Below are 15,764 nucleotides of genomic sequence, written 5' to 3' on the forward strand. Positions count from 1 at the left end.
CCTCTCTACCATACACAGGGGATGTCAGCGTTAGTGCGCCAACACATTGACTCCACAACCACCACTCACCAGGCTGACCAGTACAGGCATGGGCCTCCTGCGGTAGTAGTCCTGGCAGCAGAGTTTGAGGCTGAGGAGCAAGGCGTAGTAGGAGACCAGGTAAAGGCCGTCAGCGTTCATCAGGGCCTGACAGTTCAGGTTCTCACTGCCCTCATAGCCTGGTGAATGGATGCCACCTGGGAGAGAGGGTCAGATACAGGGTCAAATAGAAACCATTGATGAAACTAGGACAATTAAGACAATTATCTTACCTCGTATCCCCATAAGACTTAAAATACACGGATATCTGATGTTCTCACTTCCTCTCTTCATTGTCTCATGCCATCTCCCTTAATCTCCTCTCTCTCTGTATCGCTTACCCGCCTGTAGGCCAGAGCAGAATGTGGAGGAGAAGTTCTGCAGGGACGTGTCCACGTCTGTCGTGCTGTGCATCCCCAGCAGGCGAGGCAGCAGGCCGGCCAGAGACTGGACAAAGAGCCGGGCGCTCTGCTGGTCAGCCTCCTGGTTCTTCAGTAGCTTCAGGGAAAGGGCTGCTGTCCTCAGGGAGCGATGACCGGGACAATCCCTGGGTGTCTGCTCCTCGTCGGCCAGAGAGCAGTTATCAGAGCCCATGTCTGACACATCCGAGCGGCCCGAGTCCTTCTCCGCCGCCATGGAGTACTGGTCACATGAATCAAACTCAGTGCGCGACATCTCCCCCTCATCCACACTGAAGTTGCTCTCGCTGTAGCGCGAGCCGTGAGGGTGCGCCCGGGCATCCACAGACAGGAAGTTAGTGATGTCGGGGTAGACCAGCGCGTGGCTGCGCTGCACCACGTCTGGGGGTCCTCCAGGCTCGGCGCCTGGCTCCCTCACACAGGGGCGTAGCTCAGGGTCAGCGTCTGGCCCGCAGGATGAAGGCGAAGGCAGCCGGGGTTCTTCACCACACTCCTGCCCCTCTGGAGTGGTCTGTCCCAGCTCCCCATCCAGAGTGGTCTGTCCCAGCTCCCCATCCAGAGTGGTCTGTCCCAGCTCCCCATCCAGAGTGGTCTTGCCCGTATCTGTGGTGACGCTGATGCTGATGTCAGGGCTGCGCTCCGTGGCGGAGGTGGCAGAGGGCTCAGAGGGAGCGTGCTCAGACGAGAGGACGTGGCGCTGCCAGCGGAAGTCCGCCTCATTGATCTCCATGGACTCCCGCGTGGATTCTGCCCCCTCTTTCAGCTCGTCCAATCGGCGCAGCAGCATGCGGGCCTGTTCTGACTGTAGGCCACGCCCATGACTCAACTCATCCAGAGCTCCCAGGAGGGCACAGGCACACGCCACTGAGGAGTAGCAGGCCTCGATGCCCCCCTTCATACAGGCCTCTGTCATGCCATCCATCACCCTGTAGGCACACACAAACACATCATAAACACTATGTACCAGTTTACAACAGTACTATGATGTATGGGTTACAGGCTTATACAGCAGGTAGACGCATATATTTTGCTTCACAGGGTTATACCGGTAAATAAAATAAGAGAATGTGGGTCCTCACAATTTGAGCAGGTCCAGGTGAGACTTCCTCTTGGAGAAGGACCTTTTCCTAGACTCAGGCTCTATAACACAGGGACCAGCCAGGTCGAACAAGCGCTGAGGACTTCCCAGAATCTACAAAACGCATACAAAGACACTTTGGTTCATTTTTGTTCATTGCATCCCTTCTGCAACACTCAAACTGGTTCTGTCAATAAAGCAGCAACATTCCACTGTCTAATTCAATTGATTGCTCTATAAACATTATGTTAAGGGATTTGAGGTGACTGGTGAACAGTGAGGAGTCTGGGGCTCTGACCACCTCCTTCATGATCTTGATGGCCTCCACACGGTGCTGTGGGGGGGGATAGAGCAGGATGCGGTGGTACAGCGACTGCAGAACAGGCTTCATGGACTCCACACAGCCCACCAGGCGCACCAGCTCAGCAGCCACGTAGCAGATGGTCCGCACTACCGGGCCGATCATGGCCGGGGTGTTGGAGGAGCAGCCGGATCCCCGGCCCTGGTCAGACACACCACCTAGAGAGGGGTCTGGATCCTGACACCCCCCTCCGTGGCCGTGGGCCGAGGTGATGGTCTTGTCGTTCACAGGGTTTCCCATGATCACCACCAACGACGGACAAAGTTGCTTCCTGAGAGCAAGGGACAAGAGATGTCACATGTTTTATGTAGACAGATAATATGGTAACACTTTACTTGAAGGAGCATACTTTATGAAGTGCTCATGTTCTGCGTATGAATGTGCCATGTATGTATTATGAAGACCGTATATAGGGTCCCCTCAAGATAAGAAATCAGACTGATAAGGAGGCAGGTATTCAGACAGGGAAGCGTGACTGTCAGTATACTGTATGTGTTAGCCACAGTCAGGCCTTACCAGATCAGGTCTGTGAAGCCTCTGTTCAGGTGCATGGTGGGAGGACAGCTGCTGAGCATGGACAGGATACACTCTAGGTAGAGCAGCTGGAGCAGCTGGTTCTCACTGTGAAAACAAACAGGCCATTAGTCTGAGTCTCAGGCTTTTATCCCAAATCGCACCCTATTCCCTATGGGTGCTGGTCAATAGTGCACTATGAATGGAATGGCATTTGGGATGCAGCCTCAGTGTCTCACCTTAATAAAAGCCAAGCAAGAAACATCTCTATAAAACAATGCTGTAAAACTGAATCATGCTTTGTAGAGGTGACCTTTAAAACAGCTAGCAGGGTAGACAAGGTGGGAGGAATGATGTGTTCTCCGGATGAGAGAAAAACATACAGTTCAGGGCTATAAACTCTGCATAAAGAATCATTCTTACTGGTCAACCCCCTCTAGCTTCTCGCAGAAGACGGTTATCACAGTCACAACGTCATCACACAGGGACTGTGCAGTGGGAGACACATCTAAAAACATACAGGCCAACAACCATTACCTAGACATCACACTCAGGAGAACAAATGCAACTGATAACATACCTTATATATAGCTTAACTATGTTAAATACTTAAGCATTTGAGGTGCGATTCCAAGCTTGGCATTTGAACTTTTGGGAACATTGGAGCTACCGTCCTCTAGATTGTCACTCCAACCCTCATCTAGCCCACCTGATTCTAATAATTATCTAGTTGATAAGCTGAATCAGGTTAGTTACAACTAGGGTTGGAGCAAAAACCTATAGGAGAATAGCTCCCCAGGAACAGAGTTGGAGAGCCCTGCTGTACAGTATGGTGCAAGGAAGAGATGCGTTTTTTCCTTTATAGTGATTCCAAGTTTGGAGTTTGAACTTTTGGGACTATTCCATTGGGTGCATTGTCCAGGGCAAACTAAATGAAACGCAGCTCTGTTTGACAAATGCATTTGACCCAGGTCTGACAGAACAGTTGAACCACAAGACACACTGCACCAACCCCTCGTAAGTCTCATCTCTCACACTTTTAGACGTGGACTCGAGGTATGAATCACCCAGCCTTGCAGTAAAAGACGTGTGATGGCTAAACAACCTGTAATCACTGCTTCATAAAAATGGACATTATAGTCCCTGTGGAGGTATATTCCACCTGGCATGCGAAGGGCAGTGAAGGCTTTTGCTATATAACAGGGCTATAAAGTACCTCTGCGCTGGTGTGCGGGCACTGGTGGGTCTTCTCCATCCACTCCCTGCAGAGACCCACAAGACAATAGTATAGAATTTCAGACACTGTATGGTGGCTTCACTTCATCTATGATTATGCATGCAATGCATTCCCATGCATATTCAAAGAGTTTGTGATCTTATTAGTGATTCTTATAATCACAGCAGTACAACAGTCTGCCAAAATGTATAGAACACAGTACTGTATTTTATGTAGCCATTTAATGAGGTGATTACAAGCTCTCGTATGAGCTCTCAAGTGTGAAATGAAGATGTGCCTCACTCTAGAACCCCTCCCCTCCCCACCCAACCTATATTCATTCAATTTGCTTCTAGTCTGAGTGGGTGATAATGTAAGAGGTCAAAGGTGCCTGGGGTGGCTGACCTGTCTGTGTCTGAGCTGCAGGGCGAGGTCCCCCAGGATCTGGCTGAGGGTGGCCCTCACGGCCGTGTTGATGCTGCGCTGGTGACAGCTGGACATGTACGTCTCGATACACACCTAAAAAACAGGACACACACACACACATTACAACATAGCAGGGGGCTTACCGTTACACCCAACGACTATAAATGAAGGTAAAACCTCTTTCAAGAAAAAGCTAGCTGGACCGAAGAAAATCGGACATCAGGAGCGAATGAAAATGTAATCTTTAAAACAACACTGTGCGTGCCTCCCGGGTGGCGCAGTGGTCTAAGGCACTGCATCGCAGTGCTAGCCGTGCCACCAGAGACTCTGGGTTCGAGCCCAGGCTCTGTCGCAGCCGGCCGCGACCGGGAGGTCCACGGGGCGACGCACAATTGGCCTAGCGTCGTCCGGGTTAGGGAGGGTTTGGCCGGTAGGGATATCCTTGTCTCATCGCGCACTAGCGACTCCTGTGGCGGGCCGGGCGTAGTGCACGCTGACCAGGTTGCTAGGTGTACGGTGTTTCCTCCGACACATTGGTGCGGCTGGCTTCCGGGTTGGATGCGCGCTGTGTTAAGAAGCAGTGCGGCTTGGTTGGGTTGTGTTTCGGAGGACGCATGGCTCTCGACCTTCGTCTCTCCCGACCCCATACGGAAGTTGTAGCGATAAGACAGTAACTACTAACAATTGGATTTTTTAACAAATTTTTTTTTTTTTTTATAAAAATGTGCGATAGCCAAATTGAATTAAAGCAAGTGAGATGCCAAGCCCTAAGGAGACAGTATAGGACACATAATTGCTTTCCGTCACTTCACACTTTTCATTTCTTCCCACTCTATATAAATCTACATGACATCCCAGTGGCTAATTGAATTATGACCGCCTCTGAAAGCTGGTCTCTGTGGCATACGGAGGATGACACTAGGGCTGGGAATTGCCAGGGACCTTAAGATACGATGTTATCACAATACTTTGGTGCCAATATGATATGTATTGTGATTCTCACGATTCTATACTGTATGTATAGAGATTTGATGTTCCAAACATGTTGCTCACCATATGTCTGCTGAAGAGGGACAAGAGAGCCAGGAGAAAAATAGTTTTGATCAGTCATGGAAATAAAAGTACTGAAAACGAATTGGCTCCCTATTTAAAAAGAAGATGGAGAACAAGCTATGAAGGAAAAATACTGGAGTTTTGGTACAGGTACAGCTAACAAGCGCAAACATAATATTGCGATATTGTCAATATCGTCAAAAATAATATCCCGATATGTAACTGTATAAATGTTTCCCCCATCACTAGATGACACACAGCTAGAGGCCCAGCAAATAAAACTGGAGCTTTCTCTTAACCCTCTACAATAAAAGTAGGTGTCACCATTCAGAGTAGTTATCCGGCAGGTGAGATAGAACACTTTTCCACTCTGTTCTATCGCATCGTTCACACCTTATCTGCTGGATCCAATCTAAAATAAGACTCCCAGTTGCTCTGGTAATTAACATGCAGATTAAAATGTGAAAGGCAACTGCATTACTTACGTTTCTGTTAACCAAGAGTAATCCTTGTGCATTTATAATCCATCCTGAGCAGTGATTCATGGTATGAATCAACTATACGACTAAAATAAGACTTTAATAGCTTGGTCAGTCCAATTATGAGATGACCGCCTAGACCAATGACTATATAAATGAAGTGACCAGACCAGTTCAGCGGGGCTCCAGGTACTAAGGTCAAAGGTCAGAAGGCAACTTCAGTTCCTTAAATCTGATTCCAAATATCAACTCTGTTGTTCTCAAAAAAGAAACGTCTTTCTTTGGGGTACTGCATCATGAAGTATAGTCATAGTCAAGGTCACATCTCAAGGAGTGTGTTGACACTAAGAAAAGTGATGATCCCAAAGATATGCATCTGTTAGTTCTGTGTATAACAAATACATTAAACATGCGTCACTCTTTGAATCCTGGTCAACCTGACCCCAGACCAGTAGATCTGATAATAAAAGACAACATCTTTTTGCTAGGGATGTTAGGTACAATATAGGATGAATCACAATAATTGTTTTCTAAAATAATAATTGCTTGACAAAAATGTAATGCAATGGCAATCCTGGTGATATGTAACAATCCTTTGCAAGAACTGTTGCCATTATTAAGCATATTAATTATTAATGATGGAATATTAAAAAACGAATATACAGTCGTGGCCAAAAGTTTGGAGAATGACACAAATAATAATTTTCACAAAGTCTGCTGCTTCAGTGTCTTTAGATATTTTTGTCAGATGTTACTATGGAATATTGAAGTATAATTACAAGCATTTCATAAGTGTCAAAGGCTTTTGACAATTACATGAAGTTGATGCAAAGAGTCAATATTTGCAGTGTTGAAGACCTCTGCAATCCGCCCTGGCATGCTGTCAACTAACTTCTGGGCCACATCCTGACTGATGGCAGCCCAGTCTTGCATAATCAATGCTTGGAGTGTGTCAGAAATTGTGGGGTTTTGTTTGTCCACCTGCCTCTTGGGGATTGACCACAAGTTCTCAATGGGATTAAGGTCTGGGGAGTTTCCTGGCCATGGACCCAAAATATCTATGTTTTGTTCACCGAGCCACTTAGTTATCACTTTTGCCTTATGTCAAGGTGCTCCATCATGCTGGAAAAGGCATTGTTCGTCACCAAACTGTTCCTGGATGCTTGGTACCATTCTTAATTCATGGCTGTGTTCTTAGGCAAAATTGTGAGTGAGCCCAGTCCCTTGGTTGAGAAGCAACCCCACACATGAATGGTCTCAGGATGCTTTACTGTTGGCATGACACAGGATTGATGGTAGCGCTCACCTTGTCTTCTCCGGATGCCCCAAACAATCGAAAAGGGGATTCATCAGAGAAAATGACTTTACCCCAGTCCTCAGCGGTCCAATCCCTGTACCTTTTACAGAATATCAGTCTGTCCCTGATGTTTTTCCTAGAGAGAAGTGGCTTCTTTGCTGCCCTTCTTGACACCAGGCCATCCTCCAAAAGTCTTCATCTCACTGTGCGTGCAGATGCACTCACACCTGCCTGCTGCCATTCCTGAGCAAGCTCTGTACTGGTGGTGCCCCGATCCCGCAGCTGAATCAACATTAGGAGACGGTCCTGGCGCTTGCTGGACTTTCTTGGGCACCCTGAAGCCTTCTTCACAACAATTGAACTGCTCTCCTTGAAGTTCTTGATGATCCGATAAATGGTTGATTTAGGTGCAATCTTACTGGCAGCAATATCCTTGCCGGTGAAGCCCTTTTTGTGCAAAGCAATGATGACGGCACGTGTTTCCTTGCAGGTAACCATGGCTGACAGAGGAAGGACAATGATTCCAAGCACCACCCTCCTTTTGAATCTTCCAGTCTGTTATTCGAACTCAATCAGCATGACAGAGTGATCTCCAGCCTTGTTCTCGTTGACACTCACACCTGTGTTAACGAGAGAATCACTGACATGTCAGCTGGTCCTTTTGTGGCAGGGCTGAAATGCAGTGGAAATGTTTTTGGGGGGATTCAGTTAATTTGCATGGCAAAGAGGGACATTGCAATTAATCTGATCACTCTTCATACCATTCTGGAGTATATGCAAATTGCCATCATACAAACCGAGGCAGCATACTTTGTGAAAATTAATATTTGTGTCATTCTATATATATATATATATATATATATATATATATATATATATACACACACACACAAAAAATGTGTTGGAAAAAAAGCACATTATTTGTCCATTAAAATAACATCAAGTTGATCAGAAATAAAGTGTAGACATTGTTAATGTTGTAAATGCCTATTGTAGCTGGAAACGGCTGATTTATGGAATATCTACATAGGCGAATAGAGGCCCATTATCAGCAACCATCACTCCTATGTTCCAATGGCACGTTGTGTTAGCTAATCCAAGTTTGTCATTTTAAAAGGCTAATTGATCATTAGAAAACCCTTTTGCAATTATGTTAGCACAGCTGAAAACTGTTGTGCTGATTAAAGAAGCAATAAAACTGGTCTTCTTTAGACTAGTTGAGTATCTGGAGCTTCAGCACTTCTGGGTTTGATTACAGGCTCAAAATGGCCAGAAACAAAGATCTTTCTTCTGAAACTCGTCAGTCTATTCTTGTTCTGAGAAATGAAGGCTATTCCATGCGAGAAATTGCCAAGAAACTGAAGATCTCGTACAACGCTGTGTACTACTCCCTTCACAGAACAGCGCAAACTGTCTCTAACCAGAATAGAAAGAGTGGAAGGCCCCGGTGCACAACTGAGCAAGAAGACAAGTACATTAGTGTCTCTAGTTTGAGAAAGAGATGCCTCACAAGTCCTCAAATGGCAGCTTCATTAAATAGTACCCGCAAAACACCAGTCTCAACGTCAACAGTGAAGTGGCGACTCCGGGATGCTGGCCTTCTAGGCAGAGTTGCAAAAAAAAGCCATATCTCAGACTGGCCAATAAAAAGAAAAGATTAAGATGGGCAAAAGAACACAGACACTGGACAGAGGAACTCTGCCTAGAAGGCCAGCATCCCGGAGTCGCCTCTTCACTGTTGACGTTGAGGCTGGTGTTTTGTGGGTACTATTGATGCAGACAATTACATTGATGGAGCTACAATATTAAAGTTGATCTATCCCCTAAAAATTATATTTTAAAATGCAATAAAAAAAAAGACAACTCTCACTATTTCTCCCCCCTGCCTGGTGCTGACGTAGTGGAAAGACCACTTCAGACATCAGTGGCCTTTAATGTTGTGTTTCCATGCCAACGAGATTAGAGGAGGAAAGAGCACCTTGTTTGACCTGGTTTGTTAAGGTTACAGAGAGGAATTAGTTAGGGACAGTCAAGGTCCTCTGTGTCTGTGTCTGTACCAGGGATGAGGAAGAGCGGGGCATGGACCATCTCTGTGACACGTCAGCAAAGAGATGGATGAGAAATAGTATTCACCCACAGAACACATTAAAATGTATCCCAAAATAATCATGATAATTTAGTTTTTACCTGTAGACATTCTAATGTGTTAGGAAAGAATGGGATGTATAAGTTATATGCATCTTAACATGCAGGGATAAAGAGGGTAATCTCTATTAAAATTAAAACCCTCAGGGTAAACATGATTTTACACCTTCTGTTCCCGGTGCCAGATTGACAGAGCAGGAGCATACATTACATCCAGGGCTGCATTAGGTCCAGTTATTTATGAGCGGCTGTTAACAGTACAAGAGCAGAGTTAACACGTCCGCATACAGATTCGGTTTGCTGCTAGCAGAACTCGGCTAGGCGAAGCGACCGTCTGTGCTCTCATACTCCCTAAAGTCCCTCACTTGAAAAAATAGAAAAAAAGCGTACATTTTACTGTTGTTTGTCCCTCTCGAGCCAACATAGTCAGAAACACTTCCTCAAAATAGTCTGAATTAATAAGATAAATCAAGAAATGCGTAATGAATGTGTTTTTTTCCGAGGAGGTCTTAGTCTTTATATCTAGCTAAGATGTTTTGTGCAGTATTTCGCAAGTGAAAATAATTGCTTGAAAACTAGTAGTCTCTCGTTGAATGACAACAAGCACTTCATGTTCCCACTCACTCATAATACATTAGATTACCATGATTGACTACCATAAACGTCGGACGCATAGCAGCAACACAGAAATTCACCTTTGTGATGGATGGTCCTCGTTAGGCTGTTGCTAGCAGTAGCAGGGAGTTGATGCTACTGAGATGGTGTTTTGTGACATATTATGTCAAGAGTCAGCCTTAAATCAGCAGCCTGGCGCAAGGCTGAACAGATACAGACCAGACCTGGGTCCAAACACTATTGGGTTTCTTTCAAATTACTGTAAGTATTTGACTGAGCTTGTCTGGAGTGTCAGGGGGGGCGGGGGTTGCACTTTGGGACTATTCCATTTCTGTAGGTAAGCTCAATTAGGTGCAGCTAAAGTGTTTGAAAGAGAATCAATACTATCCAGATCTGAAATAGACTGCAACATCCAGCAGGTTGACACTGGCTCCCTGTCCTCCCTTTGCATATCAATGATACCTCCGTCAGGCTAGGCTTACCTCAGCAATCCTCAGGATGGAGTCTCCGTTGATCTCAAAGGTGGAGGAGTACGTGATGCAGAGAAGGACCTGTAGGGCAAGGAGACAAAGGCTTGTAAAACACCCATCGAAATGAACAGGGAAAGAAGATTGGGGGCAGCTGCATAAAGGCCAGGCTCTCATAGAGATAATCATCTCCACCAGGGAACATAAACTCTGTATAGAACAAACACAATGCCTTGTGTGACTGTGGAGAAAAGTCCTGTGGCACTGCTGTCAAAACAGACAGCATCACTTCAAATACTCAGCATAGCACAGAGTTTAAAATACATTTAGCTAGAAGTATATATTTACTGTCTCTTTTGACAAAAGTGCTGTTTTTGCATGGCCATATCTGGGATGAAGGAACAATAGGGTCTCAGGTAAGTGTGGAGCAGAAGACAAATGACATGGTTACCCATGGTTACCCAGAGTAGTCTTACAGGCAGAATGAACACTGCACTGATCTTATAGTAATAACTCTGTGGACACTAGAGACATGAGGTGCAGCCCACTTACAGCTATTAGTAAAGTAGGCAGTAAAATAATCTACAGTTTTAAAAAAGTACAAGTGGCATGATCATGAGAGCCACAAAAGCAAACCACAAGTAATCAATACAGTACTGTGAATTGGTGTGCACATGGCAAAGACGACATTTCACTGTTCTCACATTTTGAACAACTTTGGCCAGATTTACTACACCAGCAAGTGTTTGCATCAGTTCAAAAATGTCCCCCAATTGAACATGTTGAAGTCCATTCAGTTACATCTTGCTGTGTGACATGATTTACTGGATGCCCCATTCTGAGTTGGCTCTGTGCCCAGTACTGTATGATGCAGAGAGAAGGGTATGGTGGAGCATAATAACTGTAGAGTGATTTGTGGCAAACTGAGACCGCACGTACTGTATCCATGAGTACAACTGACTTGCAACAAGCCAGGTGATGGTCCTGGCTTCATTTTACTACATGGGGACCCTTAGTGCAATACAATAGAATAAAATACAATACACCAGCAGTCTTCACACATCGGCATCAGAGGGGAAAAAGTCAAATTCTTCATTGGATTGTAAAGTATACTCCTTTAATCAATGTTTAGACCAGCTATAACAGAGACTAAGTCATCTGATCGCTTTAATAATCCCAGTGTGCAGAGAGGACTGACCTTCATGACCTCGACCTGCAGGTCCTCGTGGAGCATGGGGGTCACCCTCACTGCATCCAGCATCTGACTCAACAGCTGGCTCTCCAGAGCCTCCGCCTCCACAGCCACAAACCTGTCCTCACACAGGATTTTCTGCAGTCAAACGAGGAGTAGGATGGAGAATGGCACAAAATGGAGGAGAGAGAAAAAAAAACAGGGAGAGAGTTGGACAATACACAGTCAAAAAATGTATACTGTGTGTAGAATATCAGAATTCATGCCAAAAAATAATAATGCAAATTAGGCTTCACTGAAGGGTAATCGGTTGGGTCTGCAGCAGTAATGATTGTAATGAACCTACATTTCCTCTCAGAATGTACTGTAGTTTCACAAATGCATGGCTAGCAATGACCTTTTCCTGTACCTGGTTCAACCACATCTTCTGCTTTGTACAGTACATTGTTGCTGCATGTATAGCTGCTGGACTGTACCTGCATTCCTGTGAGGGCAGTCTGGGCCAGTTTCATGTTCTTGGACTCCAGTGCCAGCTGAAGAGGGAGAAGGCATCTTTCTCTGCAAAGGCCAACAAATGATTAAGCTACCAAGAGAAAATACAAACACTGAGGGGCAAAGCTTTCATATTTAGGATGGAGAAGGTTGGATTGAGGGCTGACAATATTACCTGTGGGGCTTTCCAACAAGAGATTACAGCTAACATGTCCACATTAAACAAAACAAGAGATTACAGCTAACATGTCCACATTAAACAAAACAAGAGATTACAGCTAACATGTCCACATTAAACAAAACAAGAGATTACAGCTAACATGTCCACATTAAACAAAACAAGAGATTACAGCTAACATGTCCACATTAAACAAAACAAGAGATTACAGCTAACATGTCCACATTAAACAAAACAAGAGATTACAGCTAACATGTCCACATTAAACAAAACAAGAGATTACAGCTAACATGTCCACATTAAACAAAACAAGAGATTACAGCTAACATGTCCACATTAAACAAAACAAGAGATTACAGCTAACATGTCCACATTAAACAAAACAAGAGCAAACAAAGCACAAACAAATCTGATGCAAAAATAAGAACGATACTTTCATATCAACCATGTCTCAGGGGACAGGCTGGGAATTTAATATTATAATATCACAACAGCCTACAAAAAGAGACATTTAATCTGTCTGAAACCAAGGCCACAAAACCTATTTATTAATGGCATTTTAACTCATATGTTTTGGGAGAATTCTTGTTGCTGCTTGCACTCAAAATGATATTGCTGATGCAGAAAATCAAAGAAACGGAAAAGCTTTCCTTTTCGAGAACATTGCAGGAAGGAAGATACATTTCCTTTGAAGGAAAGCAAAACAAGCTTTGCCCTTTTTACCCAACTGGAATTACATTTCCAAGTGGCTACAGGGAGAGAACACATATCAAGTGTTCTTAACTAGACATGTTTGTCCTGTTTAATAAGGAGAAGTATTCTCTCTACAGTATCAAACGTATGCGTCATGCTGAGCTGAACAACAAATCAAATCAAAGTTTATTGGTCACATGCACAGGATACAGGGTGTAAACAGTACAGTGAAATGCTTACTTGCAAGCCCTCCTCAACAGTGCAATACACATTAATACAAAATAATCACAATAGGTATCCTACCACGTATAAAGGAAATTAGCATGCCATATCTAAAATCAACACAACCTTTTCCTTAATCAACATACTGAACATCAAATGACAACTTCAGCATAAACTATATAACTAGATTTAGATAAAGAGTATGATAACTTCAGTATTACTGGATGCACTCAATCATAACCATATAAGAACACCATTAGGCTACCAGTCATCTACAGTGCCGACTTATTTCCGAGTATGGACTAAAAGCCTAGCGGAGAAGGTTCAACTTCATGGATTACTGGTATCAAAGGGGATGGAAAGATATTTCCCTCTGAGGCTGCTCCTGGTCTGTCATGGATATACTGTGTCAATGTACTGTAAATATCTAATGTCGGTGCAGTGAAAGAGTTATGCAACCACTGGTCAGTGTGCAGGTCACTGAGCTTGAAAACCCACTGTATTTCACTATATTATTAATGGCTGAGGCTCAGGCTCATTATAGCTACTGTTAACTACTCATGTTATTGATGTTAGGAAGTTTCACCTATTGATTCAATTGCATGGCAGTAGAAGACAAGTCCTATGTGTTTCAAAGGGGGCAGTCAGATCATTGATGGAAGCTAACTGAGCTGACAAATTAAATCAGGCTGTTGAACTTTGAATTAAAAGATCTGAGGTGAAACCTCAAAGAAAATGACAATGGGGTCCGGCAATGGGATTCTTGACAAGCTCCTGTAATAGGCTACCACTAGCACTGCCAGACTAACATCACAGGGCACACCAGGCAGGGCAATGAAAAGGTCTCTACATGACCAGACAGCATTCCAAATAACAGGGCAGCAAGCATAATATGATTAGATGGAGACAGACAGACACTGAGGTGCTGGTATTACTGCCAGATCCAGATCTAACACCAGCCCAGATGAGACTTATCACATCTCCAATTTATCCGGAAGGCATAACTCTGACACTGCAGAGACAAAGAGCGCTCCCTCAGTGTAGCGAGCCAAGCTGGATCACCTCGTGGTTTTAAATTAAAACCTCATCATGACCCAATGAATATGAGGGTTGTGGTGGCTCAGTCTCTATGCCTTTAACTGAGTGATTGTAATGAAGAGTTGCTCTTTGTGGAGAGAGTTGACTGTTGTCTCTATAATCTCCTCCCTGAACACAAACACTAGTACAGCATCAAACAGAAGAGTCAGGGTTGGGCCAAGTTTGCTAATATCATTATTCCAGATCTGGATGATACTTCACTGGTATTTACACATTGGATTCATTTTCAGTTCCAGCATGTTCTGCTGACAGAAATATCACTGAGGAAAGCGGAGGGAGGAGATTCAGAGGTGTGGGTCTCTGCGGTTGCTGAGCTGGCAGAAAGGGAGTGAGCCAGAGAATGTTTTTGGAGGATTAAACTGTGGAATAAGTTAATTGGAATAAACTAATAATTGTAGAAATAAGAGCAAGAGTGAAACAAGAAAACCTTGCTAACATGAGTAGTTACTGTTATTGGAGAAAACTCTTATGCGAACTGAACCAAAACAGTCTAAATCATTAATTGTAGAATTTTAGCAACTTTGAATACTGCAAATGTTTAACTAATTAAGAGTGCTAGCACTCTCACAGTTCTTCCTATGATACATCATGTTTTTCACACTGCCTTCTTGCCAGCACAGCAGGTGTTGTGTGTGTGTGTGTGTGTGTGTGTGTGTGTGTGTGTGTGTGTGTGTGTGTGTGTGTGTGTGTGTGTGTGTGTGTGTGTGTGCATGACTGTGTTTGTGTAACAGTGTTGCTTCCGTCCCTCTCCTCGCCTCAACCTGGACTTGAACCAGGGACCCTCTGCACACAACAACAGTCACTCTCGAAGCATTGTTACCTATAGATCCACAAAAACCGCAGACCTTGCAGAGCAAGGGAAACAACTACTTCAAGGTCTGAGAGGGAGTGAAGTCACTGATTGAAACGCTACAAGTGCACACCGCTAACTAGCCATTTCACACCGGTTACATCTGCATGTGTGGGAGAGGGAGTGGTAGGACTGTGGAGAGCTTGACTTTTTGGATGTGAAACATCACAACAATCACGCTGCTGCATAATTAAGTACCTCCTCAACACACAAACATGACTGACGTCAAATCAACTTTTGATGATGCCTTAAGTCAGTTTCCTACCTGAGCCGAGACGGTGGAATCGTGGCTGATCCAGTTTGTTTCTGAAGGGTTTCTGTAGTCATATACAACACAAAAAAAGTTATAATATCAAATCACATAGGACTGGACCCATGGTTCTCAGTATTTGTTGTGGTACAGTATCAGAATAAGAAACACAGGTCAGTTTGGTCCAGGTGCTCTAGAAAAACAGGAAGTTCATAAAAATGTATTACCATATGATGATATTCACATTGAAATGGGAGCTTGAATAATGTAGTATGTGTGTGGGAGTGGATAAGTTATCCTTGCCCTTATTCATGTGCTCGATGTGCAATATTGCATTAATCTGCAATACCTGCTGTCCATTGATATGCAGTGGCAGCAATGAGGCCAGCTGTGCTATCATGTCACTCTGTAATCCCTCAGAGAGAGGTGACAGGCGCCTTGTAAAAAACAGGTTCCAACAAGGGGTGGACAATTACAGTACTCAGTAATGTCTGTCACAACAACCTTGCATTTTGGTATTGAATGAAAGCAAAATGTTATTGTTGACAGTAAGAGAGCTTGGCCTGAAATGTTAACATGCAAATGTGCTCTGTATTGATGTGGAAACTGCTGTGCTGTTATTGAATCGGCATACCTGTCATA

The 15,764-nt window shown here is 44.2% G+C and overlaps 1 protein-coding gene across 4 annotated transcripts in view; it reads right to left on the reverse strand.

Annotated features, from left to right (window-relative positions):
- Positions 1-15,764, reverse strand: part of arfgef3 (ARFGEF family member 3) — a 43,486-nt gene that overhangs the window by 26,542 nt on the left and 1,180 nt on the right. For all 4 annotated transcript variants that reach the window (XM_071409433.1, XM_071409432.1, XM_071409435.1 and 1 more), the window contains exons 2-13: positions 15,138-15,189; positions 11,816-11,897; positions 11,346-11,477; positions 10,163-10,231; positions 4,071-4,184; positions 3,666-3,711; positions 2,873-2,957; positions 2,453-2,557; positions 1,877-2,207; positions 1,577-1,689; positions 420-1,423; positions 70-236 (exon numbers count right to left, since the gene is read on the reverse strand). In XM_071409433.1, coding sequence (XP_071265534.1) covers positions 70-236; positions 420-1,423; positions 1,577-1,689; positions 1,877-2,207; positions 2,453-2,557; positions 2,873-2,957; positions 3,666-3,711; positions 4,071-4,184; positions 10,163-10,231; positions 11,346-11,477; positions 11,816-11,897; positions 15,138-15,189 — 2,300 coding nt within the window. The remainder of the gene's footprint in view (positions 1-69; positions 237-419; positions 1,424-1,576; positions 1,690-1,876; positions 2,208-2,452; positions 2,558-2,872; positions 2,958-3,665; positions 3,712-4,070; positions 4,185-10,162; positions 10,232-11,345; positions 11,478-11,815; positions 11,898-15,137; positions 15,190-15,764) is intronic.

The sequence above is a fragment of the Salvelinus alpinus genome, chromosome 7 (assembly GCF_045679555.1).
Source record: "Salvelinus alpinus chromosome 7, SLU_Salpinus.1, whole genome shotgun sequence".
NCBI lineage: Eukaryota > Metazoa > Chordata > Actinopteri > Salmoniformes > Salmonidae > Salvelinus > Salvelinus alpinus.